This window comes from Gavialis gangeticus, unplaced genomic scaffold, assembly GCF_001723915.1.
Source record: "Gavialis gangeticus isolate Ggan-Ray unplaced genomic scaffold, GavGan_comp1, whole genome shotgun sequence".
NCBI lineage: Eukaryota > Metazoa > Chordata > Crocodylia > Gavialidae > Gavialis > Gavialis gangeticus.
Window position 1 is genome coordinate 8,503,640 of NW_017729011.1, and position 20,482 is coordinate 8,524,121.

General features: G+C 46.7%; 1 protein-coding gene across 4 annotated transcripts in view; it reads left to right on the forward strand.

Annotated features, from left to right (window-relative positions):
• STXBP1 (syntaxin binding protein 1) overlaps positions 1 to 20,482 on the forward strand; it is a 101,527-nt gene that overhangs the window by 64,323 nt on the left and 16,722 nt on the right. For 2 of the 4 annotated variants that reach the window (XM_019510491.1, XM_019510493.1), the window contains exons 7-19: positions 6 to 75; positions 1,492 to 1,640; positions 2,051 to 2,135; positions 2,948 to 3,078; positions 4,247 to 4,354; positions 4,933 to 4,993; positions 6,669 to 6,737; positions 7,967 to 8,047; positions 9,152 to 9,290; positions 10,125 to 10,234; positions 11,496 to 11,597; positions 16,711 to 16,796; positions 18,580 to 18,734. In XM_019510491.1, the coding sequence (XP_019366036.1) occupies positions 6 to 75; positions 1,492 to 1,640; positions 2,051 to 2,135; positions 2,948 to 3,078; positions 4,247 to 4,354; positions 4,933 to 4,993; positions 6,669 to 6,737; positions 7,967 to 8,047; positions 9,152 to 9,290; positions 10,125 to 10,234; positions 11,496 to 11,597; positions 16,711 to 16,796; positions 18,580 to 18,734 (1,346 nt within the window). The remainder of the gene's footprint in view (positions 1 to 5; positions 76 to 1,491; positions 1,641 to 2,050; positions 2,136 to 2,947; positions 3,079 to 4,246; positions 4,355 to 4,932; positions 4,994 to 6,668; positions 6,738 to 7,966; positions 8,048 to 9,151; positions 9,291 to 10,124; positions 10,235 to 11,495; positions 11,598 to 16,710; positions 16,797 to 18,579; positions 18,735 to 20,482) is intronic. The other 2 variants (XM_019510492.1, XM_019510494.1) reach the window with 1 other exon arrangement.

A 20,482-nucleotide genomic window follows, 5' to 3' on the forward strand; every position in this document is an offset into this window, starting at 1 on the left:
GTGAAATCTCGCACAGCAAAAGTAATCAAGACCCTGACGGAAATCAACATTGCCTTCCTCCCCTACGAGTCTCAGGTGAGTCCAGGGCAGGAGAGCACAGCAAGAAACAGCAGGGCTTGCTCCAGCCATCCATTCGGCCAGGTCCTGGGGAAAGGTATGGGAAACCCAAAAGTCACCTGTTCTAGGTTGGCTGGCTGGAGACTGTGGTCGGGGATGGTCCAGGTTCATTCAATAGCTTGGGCTCACATACCTTGGAGGAGCAGTGTTTATGTAACACCTTGAAATGAGATATTAAATTACTAAGCTCTCTTCCCAGAACAGTTTTTTACCTCCTGCGATGCTCTCTTATTCTTGTCTCCTTCAGTTATTTCTCTGAGCTGACCCTTGGTGGTGTATTTAGTGACATGTTCCTCCCCTGACCCAGACTATCATCTGCCATTGGCTGGCTATTTGGGTACCATCAGAGATGGGCCAATAAGTTAAGGGCATGGGAGGGATGAAACCTCTTGCCATCTGCTGTAGAAGAGGCCTCTGCTATGCTGGGACTGGAGCATGTGACTAGGAACAGATGGCATTCAATGTTCAGCATCATTAAGCCTTTGAAAGCCAAATGTTGCAATGATTCTTCTAGCTGGGCAAACCACATGTGCCTGTGCAGGAGACACTTTTGCCAGGCGTGGATACTGGAATTGGGTACCTTTTTATCGTGAGTGTGGGGGCAGGGACAGCCTCAGATGTACGGTTCCTGTTGGTGTAGAAATGACTTAGTTTCTGTCCCCCACCACCTCCCTCCACTTGGCCAAACTATAATGACAAACACGTTTCCAGCATGGCAGAGGATGGATGCTACTGGGTTTCCTGTCTCCTGTTCCTTCTGAGCTTGCTGCCCAAGCTGAAGCTGATGACTGAGTTTGTATTGGGAGGCTGAGGCTAGGAAGGGCGACAACCTGGTCTAATGGGCAAGAGCCTTGAACTGAGGGCCAGGAGGTCCCAGATCTAGGAAGGGAGGCAACCTGGTCTAATGGGCAAGAGGGCCAGGAGCCCTCTTGGGAGGGCCAGGAGCCCCCAGCTCTTTGCACAGGAAGGTTATGGATCGAGCTGAGTAAGTCACTGTACTGCTCTGTGCCTCATCTTCCCCTGCACCTTCTAGTTACAGCATACACTTATCAGGGCAGAGACTACTATGTGATTTTCCACTTTGCCTCCTGGAGGCCCAACACAAAACTTATAACCCAGGGGGAAGAACACTGAGGTGTCATTAAACTACACCCAGTCCCCTTAGCAGCATCCACCACAGCCCCACTTCTGTGAAACATCTGTGCTTACACAGCTGCTTAGTTTCTGTTATGGCTCCTACACTGGCTTGAGCTGACACAGAGCCATGTGAGGGGGCAGCACCTTCTACCCCTAACACGTGTAGCCCACTTCTTGGATGTTCCCAGTGGGGCGTATTTATCTAACCTTTCCCTCTGCCATTCCTGTCCCACCCAGGTTTACTCCTTGGATTCTGCCGACTCTTTCCAAAGCTTCTACAGCCCCCACAAGGCCCAAATGAAAAACCCCATCCTGGAACGCCTGGCAGAACAGATTGCCACCTTGTGTGCCACTCTGAAGGAATATCCGGCCGTCCGATACAGAGGGTAAGGCAATGCACGTGAGGTGGAGAAGGTGCTTCAAAAGACATTGGGAGCTTGGCAGTGAGGGGTGGGAAAAGTGAAAGGAATCTGCTAAAGCTACCTAGGTGTCCTTTACTGGCATGGGGAGCACGCCATCCAAATTGTGCCTTCTCAGGGCCATCCCAGGACATGACATGGAAAGTGACACCTTAATGAACATCAGGACTATGACCCACTCAGCTTTTCTGCCACATGTACAAAGATGCACAATTCCTGGTAATAGTAGCACCTGCTAAAATAGTATGATTTAAGGCATTTAGATGTATATCCCACCCCCAAGCTGCTTCTCCCATCTCCTTAAAACCAACATTCACAGAAGATCCAGGAGCAATTACTTGACTTTTGTACCTTTCTCTCCACTCCACCTTGTCCAGAGATTACAAAGACAATGCCATGCTGGCCCAGCTTATCCAGGACAAATTGGATGCCTATAAGGCTGATGATCCAACCATGGGTGAGGTGAGTGTGGGTTGTGGAGTGTTGGACACTGACAGAAGAAATTAGGAGGACAGGAGGAGTTCAAGAAAGCACCGATTGTCTTGTTATACTGTTAGACCAGAACATTGGTGAGAGTGTGTGTGCGTGCGTGTGTGCGCGCGCGTGTGTGTGTAATTAAGGTGGCAAAAGATAACCATATATTAATCATTTAAGAAGCTTCATGTACATGTAGAAGAAGTACAGCTGTCATTCTGAGCCACTGCAATGTTAGTATTAGTGATTGCAGCACTGTCATGGTGATAAAGGTACAGTTACTGGTGTTAGGCAAGAGATATGGAAATATCTTTTGCACTGGTGGCTTTGGTAGAAAGTTTAGGATGCTATTGTGATTGTTGTGATCTTAGATGACTTTGCAAAGGTTGAACTAGAAAACACCATAGCTAAAAGCATGAGCGCCTACAGAGTGAGCTTGAAAAAAAAATCAAGACTCTCTAGCTGAGGCTGTAAAAAAAAGTCACATCTCCTGTGTATAGGGTAGCGAAGAGACCTCTCTGCAAGTACCTGCAGTGAACAGGAGTTAAAAACGTGTTCCTTCAGTGGAACAGTCTGGTTTTTGCTTTAAGTTTGTTCATGATTCAGTCTAGATGGGCCCATGAATCTAGGGTGATACCCTACTAGGCTAGATTGTCATCCACATTTCCTCCACCAAGACAAGAACTTGTGACTGACCTTGAGCCCACTTAGTAAGACATTCAGTCTCCATGATAATGATCCAGCTGAGGGAGAATCCATTGCATTCCTCAGGAACAAAGATTTACTCTTTGTTTCTTTAGGGCCCGGACAAAGCTCGCTCCCAGCTCCTCATTCTGGACCGTGGCTTCGACCCAGCCTCCCCAGTGCTGCATGAACTGACTTTCCAAGCCATGAGCTATGATCTGCTGCCTGTTGAGAATGATGTCTACAAGTGAGTAGGGGAGCAATCACCAAGGTGATACAAAATGCAATGCCTAGAACTATAGGAACCCAAAGAACTCAGTGATTCAGTCCAACTCAGTCCAACTCAGTATAAATGCTACTGCAGCCTGATTCTGGTGTAACCATCTGACACCAGAATCAGGCTGCAGTAGCTAATGGACTTCACTTATTCTTATTTGGGTTGCCATGGTGCCTAGAAGCCCCAGTCTCGGAGCAGATAATTGTGCTTGGCACTGTCCAAACATAACACCAAAAAATAGTCCTTGCCTAGACCATAGGGTAAATCATACTGTGAATAAATTCTGGAGCAAGAGACTGATACCCAGCACAGCTTGGGATTACTATGCATTTCTTAGGAAGCATTAATAGGATACCACTGAAAAACCTTAAGGGCACCAACTAGGAGCAGGTCAGCACCACTTCCATGGTGTGTGTGGCATTAGCACCATGAATCAGATGCTGCCTGCTTGCTCCTCCTCTGGGTGCTTTACTCATAGAAATGAGAAAACACGGCTGTCTCAGGGCAGCCAGAGCACATGCACCTAGAACCACCCGTATGGTTCAGGTAGCAAGCTGCCTCTTTTTGTGCTACCACCGCAAGGGAGCATGGATAATTTTGGAGAAGCCGCATGGCTTAGTGGCTAGGGCTGGACTCATGTTGAGGTGGCAGTGTATCCTGACAGAGATGGCTCTGCACATGCCTGGCCCAGAAATATCCTATTGAGGCTGCTCCAGGGTCATTCCCCAACAACTGCTCTCAAGCACATTAGGGACTGAGACCTTGAGAGAAACTTTTTGTGAAGGTGAGGGGATCAGATAGGTGGGAAGTACTTCATGGAGGTGCTCCCTGGAATGTCAACAAGCCCTCAGTCTTGTGAACAAGCTGTCTCATCTCTCCTCATTCAGCCTGAAGTGGAGGAGTTGCCTCAGGGACTAAGCAGGAGATTTCATAGACATTAGGGCTGGAAGGGACCTCGGAAGATCATCGAGTCCAGCCCCCTGCCCCAGGGGCAGGAAGTCAGCTGGGGTCAGAGGATCCTGGCAAGATAGACGTCCAAATGTTTCTTTAAAGAGTCCAGAGTGGGTGCTTGCAGAGTGTGATGTGTTTCTCCATTGTCAGCTTTTCCTCACGTGATGCTCCCTGCTTTTTTCTCCAGGTATGAGACAAGTGGCATTGGAGAGGCCCGGGTGAAAGAGGTTCTTTTGGATGAGGATGATGACCTCTGGGTTGCCTTACGCCACAAGCATATTGCAGAAGTGTCTCAGTAAGTGCTCACACCCTTCTATATGCCCAAAGCCCATGGAGTCCAGCCCCTGGGGCAGGCACCCCTACACAAGGCCTCATCAAGAAATTAACTTAATGCCTGTGTCAGGAAAGCAAAGTCTAATGGTGAGATGAATAATAAAGGCAGGTTCTGTGTGAGCATTTCAGCATGGCTCTGCCAACACACCAGTCTTGACCCACAGTGTCCTTCACTGGTCTGGTCCTAAACCTCCACATCTCCACCAATTCACAACAATCCTGAGTTGCAACCTTCTGCTAATCCCACATGGAGTTTCCCTGTACAGATCCACTAGTACACCGCAGTCCAGAAGTGATCTGACAGCGTGAGGAAGGCACGACAGTCCTTGTATTCAGTCCTGATGACAGGCCTTATATTCATGGCTCCTGCCTTTAGCTACTCCATCAACCATTCCTCTTGAACAAGAACCAGAAGTACACTGGAAAGCTATTACTGTTATAATGCTAAAGACAGGGAATCAAAAAAGTAGAGTAGGTGGGACCCAGGGTGCCCAGGGAGTGAGGGTTTCATTGACTATTGTGGCCCCTTCTCCTTTCCAGGGAGGTCACCCGCTCTCTGAAGGAATTTTCTTCCAGCAAGAGGATGAACACTGGCGAGAAGGTGATGCCTTTGCTCATGTTTGGGTTGCACTTCAGCTAACACATTCCCCCTGCAACACAGGATTTACCCTCCATGGTGCAATTTTTGGTCCACTGAATATGGTCTTCTGCATCAGGAGACACCACCATATTCTTGGAAACATAGGAATAGCTAGATCCTATCACAGCTAGGATCTGTCTAGTCCTATATCCTGCCTTTTAGCGTCAAGTACCAACAGCATCAGAGGAAGGAGCAAGAAACCCTGACATAGGCAAATTTTCCCACAGCGAGTCTTTACTTCCAACTGTCAATGGCTAGAGCTTGGTTCATGCCCTGAAGCACGAGGTCTATATCCCATATTCTTTTATTTCTCTCTTTGGATGTTCTCATTCTCCATATAAATATCCAATCTCTTTCAGGACCCCTGTGAACTTATGGCCTCAATAAGATCTTGTGGGAATGGAAAAAACAATATTATCCTGCCCTCAGCCAATCGTGTGGGGTTGCACATGGGTGCTGGGATGAATGATCTTTTAGATCTATTCTAGCACCTGCTTTTCTTTAACTTCTATACTTGCAAGCTCGTATAACTGCTCATAAAATGATCAGCTGTAAGAGGAGATGGGAAGTTGTCCTAACAAATGTCACCAGAACCTTGAACAGAGAACTTTGTATTTGAGCAGCTGCCTGAGAAGGAGGGGGTTGCTGAAATGGGAAGCTTTCATGGGTGTCTTCCCTGGTATTTCTCATAGTTTCATAGTTGGTCGGGTGGGAAGGAACCTGAGCAGATCATCAAGTCCGACGCCCTGACATGGCAGGAAAGAGTACTGGGGTCAAACGATCCCGGCAAGGTGTTCATCCAGCCTCCTTTTAAAGACCCCCAGGGTAGGAGCCAGCACCACTTCTCTTAGAAGTTGGTTCCAGATCCTAGCCGCCCTGACCATGAAGTTGCGCCTCCTGATGTCCAGTCTGAATCCACCCTCTGCCAGCTTGTGACCGTTATTCCTGGTCACTCCTGGCAGTGCTCGGGGGAACAGGGACTCTCCCAATGCCTGCCGGTCCCCTCTGACTAGTTTGTAAACGGCACTAGATCCCCCCTCAGCCTTCTCTTATGGAGGCTGAACAGGTTCAGGTCCCGTAGCCTCTCCTCGTAGGGCCTGCCCTGCTGCCCCCTGACCATGTGAGTGGCCCTCCTCTGGACCCTCTCCGCATTGTCCACATCCCTCTTGAAGTGCGGCGTCCAGAACTGGACACAGTACTCCAGCTGTGGCCTGACCAGTGCCGCATAGAGGGGGAGGATCACCTCCTCGGACCTGCTCGAGATGCATCTGTGTATCCATGACAAGGTATGGTTGGCCTTCCTGACTGCACCCCCACACTGCCGGCCCGTGTTCATTTTGGCATCAATAATGACTCCCAAGATCCTTTTCTGCCTCTGTACTGACGAGAAGGGAGTTTCCCAGCTTGTAGGTATGGTGCTGGTTCTTCCTCCCCAGGTGCATCACCTTGCACTTGTCAGTGTTGAAACCCATCCTGTTCTCATCCGCCCACCCTTGTAACCTGTCTAGGTCTGATTGCAGCCTATTCCTCCCTTCTAGCATGCCCACTTCCCCCCTTTCTCCTTTGATGGGTTTCACAAAAGTAAAGGCTCACGTAAAATTCAGTATGGGAGAAATCTTGACATTTCTTTTCCCAGCAGACCACTATGAGGGACCTGTCTCAGATGCTGAAGAAGATGCCCCAGTATCAGAAAGAACTCAGCAAGGTAAAGGGAATGGAAAATGGATGGCTGCCCACAGAAGGGAACTGGTGTTTGAGCAACCTTCCTCACAGAATGGCTAAAGCTAGCCCTCCTCCCACGGCCAAGACAGCAGATCTCCAGTTGTGCTTAGTGGAGCCCTTGCTAGTATTACAGAGAATGAATACTATTGAGGCTGAAACAGGGCTGGTGTTATTGGGGTGTGGATCTTTTAGGAAGACAGCTAGCATAGGTAAGAAGTTGGGATGGGACTTTTCCTCAAACGGAAGTAGATGCCAAGCACCCTGCATAAACTTTCTGTATAACTATTACAGCTAGAGACCCCAGTGGAGATCAGGGCTCCATTGTGCTGGGCACTACACACACTTAGCTTTTGGGGAAGGACTGTCTCTTACTAAATGGAGAAGAGAGAAACACGAGAAGGAAAAATAACTTCCCAAGGCTACATGGTAGGTCAGTGGCAAAGCTGGAACATGACCCCAAGTCACCCATAAAAAAGGGTCAGAAATTTGTTGACAAAACTAAAGATTTTATTGACCCTGAAAAGTTTCTTTTGAAACATCTCAGGCTTGATGAACTTCATAGAGGGGCCAGGAATCCTTGGGGCTGCAAGCCATTAGTGGATCTGCCCTGGGCCTGGTACCCCTGGGAGCTGGTCAGTGGATTGACTATTAGATTACCAGGGAAATGGACAGGAACATCAATCTCATTGAAAATCTGCAGGGTCTGGGAACTCCTGATTCACCAGAACGTTTCTAAAATGTGTCTTTTGGTCCTGTTCAAACTGAAATTAAATTAAAAAAAGATATGTGGAGACCCAGAACCCTGGTATTAGATACACATCTCAGTGCTGTGCTCATTCTGCTCTACATCTTCTATAGTCCACGCTAGCTTGGTGGTGATGAAGGGGCTGGGAAAAATGAGGAAGGGGACCATCACTGCTGCTTCAGTGATTTGAGGGAAGCACAAAAAAAAAAAACCCAAAAAAACCCACACAAGGTACATTTCTCTAGCCAGGATGGCATTCATCACCATGTATGTAAATCAGGCACATCTATAGTGTCACAAGAAGCCTGTTTGCACATACATTCAATAGAGGGCCAGATTCTTGGGAGGTATTCATCAGCATTATTTCCCAAGGACCTAGGATCTGGGCCAACATGCCAGTGTTAAGTGCTGGGGAACATATTGCTGCTAATGCTAGAAGCGTGTGTCTACCTCTTGTATCACCATAGTATTCCACCCACCTGCACCTGGCTGAGGACTGCATGAAGCACTACCAAGGCACCGTGGACAAGCTCTGCAGAGTAGAACAGGTACTGGTCTCCTTTCTGTCCCCCTGGTATTATGCTCTGCACCCTGTACTTCACCCCCAGCTATTGAGCAACTTCTGAGCAAAAAAGGTCGGACAGAACCCAAAGGAGGAGACCTCCTAGGCCATGGTGTTCCTTTCCCCAAGCCATGCAGGCTTATTCTTGTGAAGCCTCAGCTTGATTTTAGATGCATACGTAATGCCCAGTCACAGGAGTCAGACCTTGCTGTGCTTAAAGAGAGCAAGCATACAAACCTGAAGGTGGTACAGAACTAGGAGAATATGCACTTTGGATCTGGGCACAATTCGTTCCCTCTTGTGACCTTTACAGAATCTCCTCGGTACGCTGGGAGACATGCCAGGAAGTGAGACTTTCTCTGCTGAGTTGGCTGTAAATGCATCCTCTTCCTAGCTTTCAACTAGTCTGGTCCCTCCTCACACATGGAACATGGAATAGGGGGTTACTTGAGACATTTTTCCCCATGGGAGAAATTTCTGGGACTAGATCTGGGCCTATGGAGAAATGGCCTGGCCTTTTCAGATTATTTTTTGATCTACCAAGCAAGGCAGAGTCTCCACAATGAAACCTTTCCATCCATCACCAATCCAGATTTGTCTCCTGATGGCCACGGTCCAAGTATTCAGCAAGTCAAATTATGGCTGAGGTTTGAGCTCACTTAAAAGCTAACAGCTGGCGCACACAGTTCACTTACTGGGGTAGACTAGGTTGGGAAAGGAGGTTGTTTTAGCTTCTTCCTGATCCTCAGCCTCCCGCATCAGAAGCAAATCTGGCTGGTTGCTTTCTTCAGCCTTAGTGATCCATCTGTCCCATCTAGCTCAGTTTCAGTGTTCAGGGCCCTTCTGAAGCTTAACACAAGCTTGGACTTTTTTCTTTTTTAATCCATGCAGTCCAGGCTACGATGAGCTCTGAGCTCCAAATCCTGGGCTGCTCCTTTGCACCTTGGTCAGTGGGTATAAGCAGTTCTGATGGAGTCAGAGTCTAGTTTCCACATTCCCTCCAAATTCAGACTTCCATTCTTTCCGTTGCGGTTTGCGACATGGTGCTGGAGTTGACCCTCAGAGTGAATGGTGTGTGGATTCTCTGCAGGACCTGGCTATGGGCACCGATGCTGAAGGGGAGAAGATCAAGGACCCTATGAGGGCCATTGTGCCAATCCTGCTGGATGCAAATGTCAGCACTTACGACAAAATCCGCATCATTCTCCTGTACATCTTCCTGAAGAATGGTAAGAGGAGAAACTACGGAGCAGCTTGGGTTGGTGAGGGATCAAAGGGGTCCAGGGAAGGACAGGGGGACAGACAGAAGGTGATAGCAGTGGAGTAGATCTAGGTACACACTTCTACACGCTGCATAGAAGGGCACAGAGTCCCTACCAGACTTCCAGAGATTAGACCTAGTTCCCTGATCTTCTGTGGCACCGCTAAGTAATAGACTGGGGAGATTTTACATTTTTAACCTACAGAAATGGATGGGACATTGACTGCAGAGAACGAATGACTCAAACTGCTGATTTTTGACAGTGCTCAACTCATAATAATTTTCTAATAGTAATAAGCAGTTCATCCTCTCTGTCATCTTCCATTCAGGATTCTCAAAGCATGCTGGCAAACATTCCTGCAATTTTAGTCCTCTCAAGAGACAGGTGGCGTCATCTAATTTGATAGAGGGAGGATAATATGGTACAGAGAGTGAAAATGGCATGCAAAAAGTCACTTAGCAGTACTATTGCAGAGCTGAGAGTAGGGCCATGGCCCCGGACTTCCATGCCGATTTTCCTACCCACAAGACCATGCTAATTCATATGTTGCCAAAGTTCAGGGGATGTAGAATTGATATTCAATGTTGGTTTTTAGGACAGAGGGCAGTTATGAGGGAGGCAAGTAGTGAAGCGAAATAGGAGCTGGGAAGGAAAAAGCGACAACAACTTTCCGATGTTACCCAAGAATTCTCATGATAAATTGATCTTCAGGACTGATGGCTAATGGCCTCTGAGAGATCCCTAGATTGGGAGAACAAGTGTATTTTAGTTTGGGAACCAGTTTCCTGTTTGTGTCTCTAGGCATCACTGAAGAAAACCTGAACAAACTGATCCAGCATGCTCAGATCCCACCAGAGGACAGCGAGATCATCACCAACATGGCCCATCTTGGAGTGCCCATCATCACAGATGTGAGTGTCCAACAGAAGCCTGTTGCTGTAACAAAGACTTGAGAGTACCTGTCTGACTGTGGAGCTCAGCCCCAAAACACACTCCAATTAGGATTGTCTAAGAAAGCCCTATAAGCCTCCTGATTCGCCAGTATTGTTAGACTGTGAATAGCTGTTGTTCTCAAACAGTTACAACTCTGGCATCAATTAACCTCCTACCTCTAGGTATCCTGGATTAGGATTGATTTAGCTGACAGGCACAGAAAGGAGAGACTACTGATATGGGAGCTGAACTCTCATTGGCTATGGAATTGTGATTAAATCTGAATGACTGGTACTGATTGGTCTCTGCGGAAGCTGGAATGAAGGAAGTGAGTGCATGTATGTAACGAAGACGAATTAACGAGTCTGTTGGGAATTTAGCTCTTGCTACTGCTCCCACCTCTGGCTCAGAAAGTTCTGGATTTACCCTAACTAGATCTTTTTGTCTGGCACAAGCAGGCACTGAGATCCCAGAGGTACCATGATCTAAATGTCTAGGGATCCATGAAACACGAGGTAGAGAGATATAGGTCTAATTCAGCTTCCACTTAAGGAATGGAAAAGCTTCCCAGGACGCCATAGGGAGAGACCTAGCCTCATCCCCATCTCTACTCAGATTTCCATTCCACTCTCCCCAGTAGAGACCAAGGGAACAATTGTAGCATGTGCCTGGAATGGATTGAGAGCTGCTGTGTCTGTGGCTCTGTAGTGATTAGCAGTCAGAAATTCCTTCTGCCAGAGCAGGAGAAGGGAGAAGAGAAGCCAAGACAGAAAAGTCTGTACTGTCCTTATCTCACTGCAAATTCTCAGTCTACCAGTGGAAGGACCTGGACTGAGAGGCACAGGACAGGCAGCAGAAGTGCAGTATTCTCCTTCCCACCACTGACCTTTCTAGGTGCTAGTGCCTGGCCCGGTCTTCACAGCCCATCCAATTTTTGGCTTTTCTCTGAAAGCTGTCAACATGGGGGGCCGGTTTGTACCAGCTATGACAGCTGACTTTACTATGTGAACCTTTTAACTACAGAGAAGGGAAACAAGACTCCACTAACTTGGTTTTTACAGGACACCAGTCATTACCCTCAGATAACAGCAACTTTATGATTACTACCAACCTGGCATGGCCTCAAACTGCTGTCTGAATCCATTATCATTTAATGCTTTCTAGAAAATCCCCAGTGCCCTACTGACTCAGTGTTGAACCACCACTTTAATGCCTGTCTCTACTGTTGTTTGTATCCAGTCCACCTTGCGTCGCAGGAGCAAGCCGGAGCGGAAGGAGCGCATCAGCGAGCAGACCTATCAGCTCTCAAGATGGACCCCTGTTATTAAAGACATAATGGAGGTAGGCCCCAGAAGAGCTAGGGGACAGGATCAGTGGAGGTATGAAAGGAGGATGGTGTTGCTACTGGAAATGTTTGATGTGATCTTAAAAGATCCTGGAGCATACGCTTTAGATTATAGATTCTGTGTATCAGGGACCACTTCCCCCCAGGTTTGTACAAAAGCCAATACAGTAAGGTCCTAATCCATGTCTAGGGCTCACAGGTAACATTGCAATAAAAGTACATAATAATTCACCAATTTCTGAGACCACATGGTCTTTTACTACATGGCACTTCTGGAATCCCAATTGAACCAGCAGGGCAGATGCTGAGAAATGATACCATGTGCTCCAGTTCATGGGGATGATTTTTCATTCCCTTTAGTATCTGATTATTTAGAGGTGCAAAATGAAGCTCAGCTGCGGACATTCAGCTATTGAAAACCCACCCTAAGCATTAGTGTCTCCGAACTGGTCACTCTGGTATCTCTTCCTCCCCACCTCAAAGATCAAATCAGAGTTATAGATTCTGTCTGGCATAGAGAACAATGCAGACTGAAGCTGGGTTTCAGCAAAAATGTTTTTTAATCTGTTCTTCGGTGGCGATTGGCGTAATAACAAGCCTGCTTTTCCATCAAAACTGTGCAACTTTGGTAAGCCAAGTGGGGCCAGCCTGTTCCTTTCAGGCAGGGCATGTGTTAATTCCTCAGTGATACTTTTTGGAGGACTAGTCTCTGCTGGCACCTAGTGGCAAAAAGCAGAGGGACACTGCTGAGCATTTGGAGAGATGCATGTACCACTGAGCAAGCACCTGGTACAAGGGTCTGATCTTTGCAGCTCAGTACCCCGTCTGCTAGACATAACTGAGCACTAGAGCACATGGGTCCCACAACAAGAGCCAAATCTGGTAAAATATCCCTTCCTCATCATGTGACAGTAACCCTCCCTGCCTTCTGGTCCACATGGTCTGAGAGGTTAAAGTTGAACAATTGCTGCTTAAGGAAGTAGGATTTTTCTGCAGTGTTGTTGGCAGCCCAAGGGGCCAGGTTAGGGTTGCCAACCCTCCAGGATTGCCCTGGAGTCTCCAAGAATTAAATATAAATCTCCAAGAGACTACTGAGAGTCACCTGGGAGCTAAATGATAGGGTATTCATTAAAAGAAATATTAAATCTTGAATTCAATTTATACAGTAGTCCAGTGGGTTTTAAAAATGTAATAGTAATGAGCATTTGCCGTCCTATGTGAAGTCTACACACCATAATTTATATCTAATATACGCAAGCACGTTTGCATTGTGTCGCATCACGCCATGTGATGAAACCTCTCAGAATAGATTCAAACAGAGTTGGCAACCCTAGGCCAGGTTCAGTTATCCAGAAGTTCCCACTTCCCACCTGCTTCAAAACCACTCTAAATTACCTTCCCGGGGACCTCTGACAAACAATTCATATCTACTCAAAGACACTGAATGCAAAGGTTTAAAACAGAATTTTGGGAGAAGAGGAGAAAGAAGGATGTAAAATGAACTTAGGAAAAGTTATCAATTAATCCACAATGTCTGTTCAATAAGACTGGCATGCCAGTATGCCTTGGCAATTTTCTCCAACTTCATATTCCTTATAAGGCTGCAGATGGCTAATGAGACAGCATTCTAGCATCAACAGCATCCCTCTTCCCTTCTTTTCCAGATCCCCACTTACGCTTTGTTGTTCAGAGTTGTCAGTATCCACAATTCAGGAAGATCTGGATCTCACAGGGCTGCTAACACTTACACCTGAGCTGCTCCACCAGCAAATGCAGCTGGAGTGATTATGTTCTTGGGTTAGATAGGGAGATCCCCACTGTAGTCAAGTCTTGAAGGCTGAAGCAATAACATACAGCCCTCATCCACCACAAAAAGATCTTTTGCAACCAGAATTGAAGTATGGCCCTGGCTCCAATACCCACTCATGCTCAGCTCCCAGCCTAGTTGTAGTAACATCTCACCCTAAGCATATTTGGCAGGTTCTGTTGCTCTTTTCTCACACAAGGATAACTGTGATGTTAACTCCCGAAACTCAAACCTTAGTTGTAATTTAACCAAAAATATTCAAAACTGTCAAATGCAAATGAATCCTGGCCTCCTCCTGTTGCCAACAGGCTTGCCAACAGGGGTAGTAGGAAACTTCCTCCCATGTAGGGTTCCTGTGCAGCTGGAGTTCTTGGGCAGCTCTCTCTGTTTACATGCTGGTCTCCAGGGGCATTTTTATACGTGCATGGTGGCGGTCTGCTTTTTAGTTCAAAAGTGCACCGTCACCATTTTCTCCACTTATACAACTGCAAGTGTCACATCGCAGTGTGTCAGCTCATGTGTGGAGCATACTCGATTAATCGAGTCTGCTTTGACTTGCTGGATCTCTGAAAAAGTATGTGTTTAAATGCCTTAAGGGGCCACACTGTTCTCTTTTCTGCCCTCACACAGGTCTCAGCAGTAAGTGCCCTGCTCATTAGGCCTTTAGGGTTATGAAGAAACCTTTCCCACACTACAAACAGGCTTTTCCATAACCTCCAATTATTCCAGGGTTTTCCTCTGATGCTAGTTCCTATTGGAGATAGGACTTTGCTGTTACTTATGCTGGGGTGACACATGGAAAGCCCTGTCACAGAGCAGGACCTTCTGCCCTAACACAGAATTAAATGTTTTTCTGTTCTAAGGAGCTTGCAGTCTAAAAGCACACTAGACATGCCACTAGTATGAGGCAGAGCTGTTCCTGTTGTCCCTTATTATTGATGCTTTACTGGAGGAATCTTGCTTTAAAGGCACCCATAGGGTTGTTTTAAATTCCTATATTACAAGGCTGGGAAGGGAAGCTGACAGCATATGATAGGGAACAGAAGGGGCAGAGGAGGCAACTACACAGGGCTACAGGGATCCAAAATTAACCCACCATTATCTTTCCTGAATGTCAAGGAAGTGATCTAACAAGACTTTGGCTAATGCCCCAAATGCTTTCAACCCTAGGCAAAAGAAAGCAGAGCAGAGACCCACAGCTCCAATGCTGGCTCTACCCCTGAGATTACTTCTTTGCAGAGATCCTAGCTTTTCTCATTCCAGGACAAACCAGTTACCTTCTTCCTCACATCCCCAGAGACAGCTGTTCCCTTCTGTGGTTTCATAAACATTTCTCCAATCAGTGGACCTTGAAGAAGACAATGAGGAGGAGCTGATCCAAGCTCAGTGGTCTCAGCTGGGACCCGCATTAGGGTGGTGTAAGATGACTCACTAGAGCAGCTGATAGTGATTCATTAGGGATGTGCAGCACAGCAGGGTTCTTAGTAGGTCTAACTGGAAAGCTCCTGGTAATAATCACTTTGTCAGGCTTAAAGAGCTGGTGGGTGGCAGGAGGTGGTTGTAAAAGGCTAGAAGCAAAAAGCTCCCTATTTAAGAAGGATGTCAGCTGAACACCTGACTCACTTATCTTTCTCAGAAGTGTCTGACTTTCCCTCTTCTCACCCCTTGGTGTTGAGCATTAGCATAACAAAGAACTTGGTGGGTTCATTTTTTTTTTGGCCTGCAGTCTGAGTGTGGGTTCTAGTGATTTGATTGTAGGGAGTGGAAGGCAGGACCAAATTCTCATCTCACTTACATGGATGTAAATCCAGAACAATCTACTGAAGTCAGTGCACAGGAATAGCCAAGATCAGCCTATGACCTGCAGTTTGCACAGCACTGGAGGAAAGTAACCTAGAGGTGACCCCATCCCTATCTGCATGAGGAAGAAGCAGCACAGATTGAATTAGTGTAGTTTAACTGGTACAAGCCCCTCTGTTGACACTTTTATTCTGATTTAATATAACTCATTTGAGAACAAGTTTAAGCTAAAGCAAAGGTAGTGGAGCAAGCAGTGTGGTTTGTGCTGATTTAACTAAAACACTTTAAGTGAAGGTGTCATTTAAACTAATGCCACTTCTGAGTGGGAGACAGTTTTATCAGGGTGCTTTGCTATCAGTAATGGAGCAATGTGACTAAGGACAGCAGGCAGGCACTAAGATGATTGTAGGCACAAGTAATTTAGGGGAGCACTGAAGCACAAAAACAAGTCATTTGTTCTTTCCTGGTGCGATTGGACAGGGGGATGACTTGCCAGGAAATCCCTACCTTCCCATCCTGTGATGGCTTGAGGACTAGGGTTAGCTTTGAACCTAAAGTGGGATTCTCACGAAGCTGTACACAGTTGTACATACAGCTGCCATAGTACCCTTTAAAAATCCCAGCCCCAAAGTACACAGCCAACCCTGCAATCATAGGCTTGACAGTAAAATTAACCAGCTATGAGTCTCCTTCCATGACTGTTGAATCTAATGTAGGATGTGTGGTGACAGTAGTCACCAGAGCCTGGCTTAATTTAACTCAGGTTCTTCCTGAGTTCTGCAGCTGCTGTCAGGAGCCCCCTTTTATTTTATATTCATTCCAAGTGAATCATACTGCCAGCACCCGATGCTGGCCCTCAAAGTGCAGCTGTTCTTATTACAAAGAAGGTGAAACAAAAATGAATACTAAGCTTTACAGATGATTCTCCAGTTTTATTCTTTCCCCAACACTGCATTGCCCTCAAAAGTCAATGCTGATACCAGGGATCCTGTTGATAGTAATCAGGTGAAGAATGAAGCAGCTCCTGGTTCAGACCAGAGAAAGTCAGGATGAGGAATCTGGAGAACAGCAACTGCTATAAAGAAAAGTATAGGCCATGTGCTCAGGAGATGGTCATTGCTCAAACAGAGCAGACGTGCTCCCATTGAGACCTCCTCTTGAGCCCCTCTGAAGCCCAGCCTGACTCAGGGCTTGACATTTAATATAGGTCAGAGGCTTGCAGGTCAGTAGCTGCTCCTGCATATTGGCTGTGGCATGGAGTGACTATTGCTCACTGGGCTAGCTAATAAATCCAGGAAGGAGCAGGAAGGGTCTGCCCTGGCTTGGGGGTATCAGGGCTCTTTTGCGTGAGGGATACTTCTGAGACTTCAGGAGAACTTTTTCTCAGAGTATCTCCCCAACTGGGTCCAAAAAGGTGCCTGAGGAGGTAAACCACAGGTCTGGTCCAAACAATGGTAACTTTGGCTTCCCTAAATACTGACATCAGGTTCTTCTCTTTCCAGGATGCTATTGAGGACAAACTGGACACAAAGCACTATCCCTATATCTCTACCCGCTCCTCAGCCTCTTTCAGTACCACTGCTGTCAGGTAGGTTCAGTCCTGGGAAGAGGTGCCAGTGCTTTTCCCTTATCATCATGTAGCTTCAAATCTCATGCCACGATACGCAGATTCACAATCCAGCTTCTTCCTGTTTCAGGACGTTATAGGTCACATAGGATTCAGTGAGGCCTTGACTAGGTCAGCTGTTGATGTGACTCACATCACTGCAGTATCTGAAATCCTGAACAGACATGTATATACTTTATAATTTACATTGTTTATGAATATTAATGGAAGTGACACCAGCCTCTGGAACAGACAGATATGCAGCTCCTCTGGGGTAGCTCACTCAGTAGGTCACGGTCACTGGGACAATGGGGGAACCAGGTGACAGCCTGTTTCCCTTCAGCCAGCAGCTAGCCTGGGATGAATGTAGACAGAGTAAATCTAAACTGATGTCACTTATACCAGGAGAATTGTACCTCTGAGTCTTTCAGAGCAAATTCTCTACCATAAGGGGGGCCACCCTTTGGCACGTGTACCACAAGTGGCACAGGCAAGCTCTATGTGTGGCACATGGCAGATTAGGGAGGGGACAGGCAGCACAGCAGCAGATTGAGCAGGGAGCAGATATCAGAGCAGCAGACCAGACAGGGAAAGAAGAGTGGAGTGGCACTCAGAGAGAGTGCAGAGCTAATTTGTGACACATCTACCAAAAAGCTTGGCCCCCACTGCTCTGCCGGACTGGGAAAAGTTACCTGGTTTAGAGGTTTATATCATTGCTCTATTGCTTTTTTATACCTGTGTGTACTGATGGTTGCACTGCTATAAACATGACTTCTACCCAGGGTCTGTGCCTTACAAATATTCCTGGGTTTTGTCTTCACAGCATGCCTGTGAGGTAGAAAGATATGCACCCCATATGCACACCTCCTTTGGGAAAGATGAGACCTTTCCCAAAGGAGAGTCTGAGACTAGTTACATCAGCATTATGCAGACGGATAAACACTTAATTCCCCAGGACCAAGTACTAACCCTCAGTAACTCTCTTTTCATTTCTTCATTGTTTCTTTTTTTGATATGCTGATACTCCATGGAAGTGAAAGGTTAGTCAGGATGACTAGAGCAAGGCCTAGGGTAGGCGTATCTCACTTCTATCCTACAGCAGCGCCCCTTATTCCAATCCTGAACCACCAGCCATCCCCTCACTCTGTTTTTGTATCTCACTCCTGTTCTGCTTCAACACTTGGAATTTGTGTCCTAATTTCTTCCTAAACAGACCTTCATAATAATGGAAAACAGTGTCAGGCTGTTCATCAGGTTTGTGACCCAGTCTGATGTCAACCTTGGGTCACTACACTACCTTGCGTCTCAGTTCCCCCATCTATTAAAGATGGACAATATTTATCACTGAAAACCAACGAAGACCTCTGCATGCAGAATGTGGATTATGACTGCTGCCTGAGGTGAATGGACAATAATAATAATAATAATAAACTATAAACATTTTAACTAATCCTCCCCATAGCCCTATAGGCCAGGAGGTAGGACTACTTTTCCACTTCAGTATTAAGCTCTGTGCTACAGATTCCTTATCTACACACTGACTTACCCAAAACTGTAGAAGGAACCCAAGAGTCCTGAATCCCTGGCCATTGCTCAGGCATTCTTGTACCCAGGACCATCCAGAAGAATTTATCAGATATCTTCCCTCTTAGCAAATAGCAGCTCCAGGAGTTGATTGTCTCTGCATGTAGTGATTGCAAGGCAATCTGCGTGTGGATACTGTAGGCTCTGTTACCCCTCACTGTATCTTCTTTTCCCTATTTAGCGCCCGCTATGGACACTGGCACAAAAACAAGGCCCCTGGTGAGTACAGAAGTGGTCCCCGCCTCATCATCTTCATCCTTGGGGGCACGAGCCTGAATGAGATGCGCTGCGCCTATGAGGTGACGCAAGCCAGCGGAAAGTGGGAAGTGCTAATAGGTGAGTACCACGGGTGTTCGAAGCAGAGCCATGCACAGCTCCATTGCACTCTCTGGCTCCATCCCATGCTTCTCTTTTACTCACCTGGCTCTGAATGCTGCTTCTCTCTCCATGCTAAAGGCAAGCAAACAAAATCCAGTCTCCAGATGACTGCATGGGAAGAACTTATAAGGAAAACTCATTTTTTCCTACGTCCTCAACCCTATATAAGAACATAGGATTTGCCTCCTACAGATCAGCCCATCAAGTCTTCTGTCTTGCCTCTGGGAGTGGCCAACATATGATGCATCAGAGGCAGGAAATCCTTGTTTCCCCACTAATATTGCAATCCATCATGTAGGGAAAGTGGAGTTGATGGTATAGGATGAAAAGAGAAGTTTTTTTCTTGACTCCTGAAGTGATCAGTTTGGTTCCATAACACCTGGATAATCAGAAAATACATGACTCTCCACATATTTTTCTCCCTCCCAAGGGCAAATTTTTGGTGGTGCTGTGATATGGGAGGTGCAGAATGTGTTGATGTGGCAGAGGCAGAACTGATATCCTGCTGGTCATCAAAGAATGATGAGCCAGACACACACAATGGGGACACAACTGGCTACTGCATGATTCTGACATAGAGGGACCTGGCCTTTTCCTTGCTACTGGTCAAGATGGAAGTGCTTTATGGGTGCTCTGTATCTATCAGTATGGCGTGGGAAGAGCTATGGGTTAAGGGAGGGATGTTGGCAGAGCAGTACGGTAGGAACTACAGCTGGTTCTGGAGAGTGCTTCTAGATGCTCATGTTCCTGAATCCTAAAGTTGTTCATGCTGACTTCACTTGCTGGGCTAGTGCTGTGAGCTCTGCTGAATCTACTTGTGATTACATCATTAATACACTACTGCTCAGCTTGACAAGGGCAACACTTAGGCCAGTGCCACCATCCCAGTGGATCCTCTCTAACTGGTACCTCATCTGCTCACTGGATTTTTTTCCACTGGAACACACAATTCCTTCCCTCCCAACCCCCCTCCCTCCACCCACCCTTGCCTCTTAACTCTAACCCTCTCTTCCCCCCCATCCTGTTCATCTTGTCAACCATTTCTCAGTGCTGTTTTGTGTGCTGGATAACGTAAATGTTCTCACCATATTTTAATATCTAATGTTAATGTGCACTCTGGTCTATGACTCAATAATTGTTGCATGTATGTTTAATGTTCATTATGGATGATGAGCATCTCAGACACTTTCTGGGTGGCAGCAGTCTACCTCAGGGCCTCCTGGCTAAGAAGGGTTACGACTGAAGGACAGCAGGTGGACTGGACCTCTCTCATGACCTGATACAGTGTCCATTAGAAACGATGGGATAACTCCCATTGACTTCAGTGGGCATTGCGTTGGGTCTGCAGTACAGGCTTGAGGCCTAGTCTGGTTTTTAGGTGTAGGAATCATGTAGGAATCTGATGCAAAGTGTGTGGGAGGAGGACAATGATAGGCTGTTCACAGAAACACCGTGGAGGCCCAGTGGTGACTGAATAAGCCCAGCTTCTGATCTTATGTGTTTCTGCACGCAGCACTGCTCACCCGGTCATTCGTTCATCCTCATCTCTCTCTGTCTCTCTCAGTGGCTTTCTCACACATCCTCACCTGCTGTGTATTATGACTATTAGGCCTAAGTTGGCATGCTCCTTTAATTTATTTCTGTTTAAGAAGTCAGCCCACCTCTGTTCTCTCACAGGTTCTACTCACATTCTTACTCCCACCAAA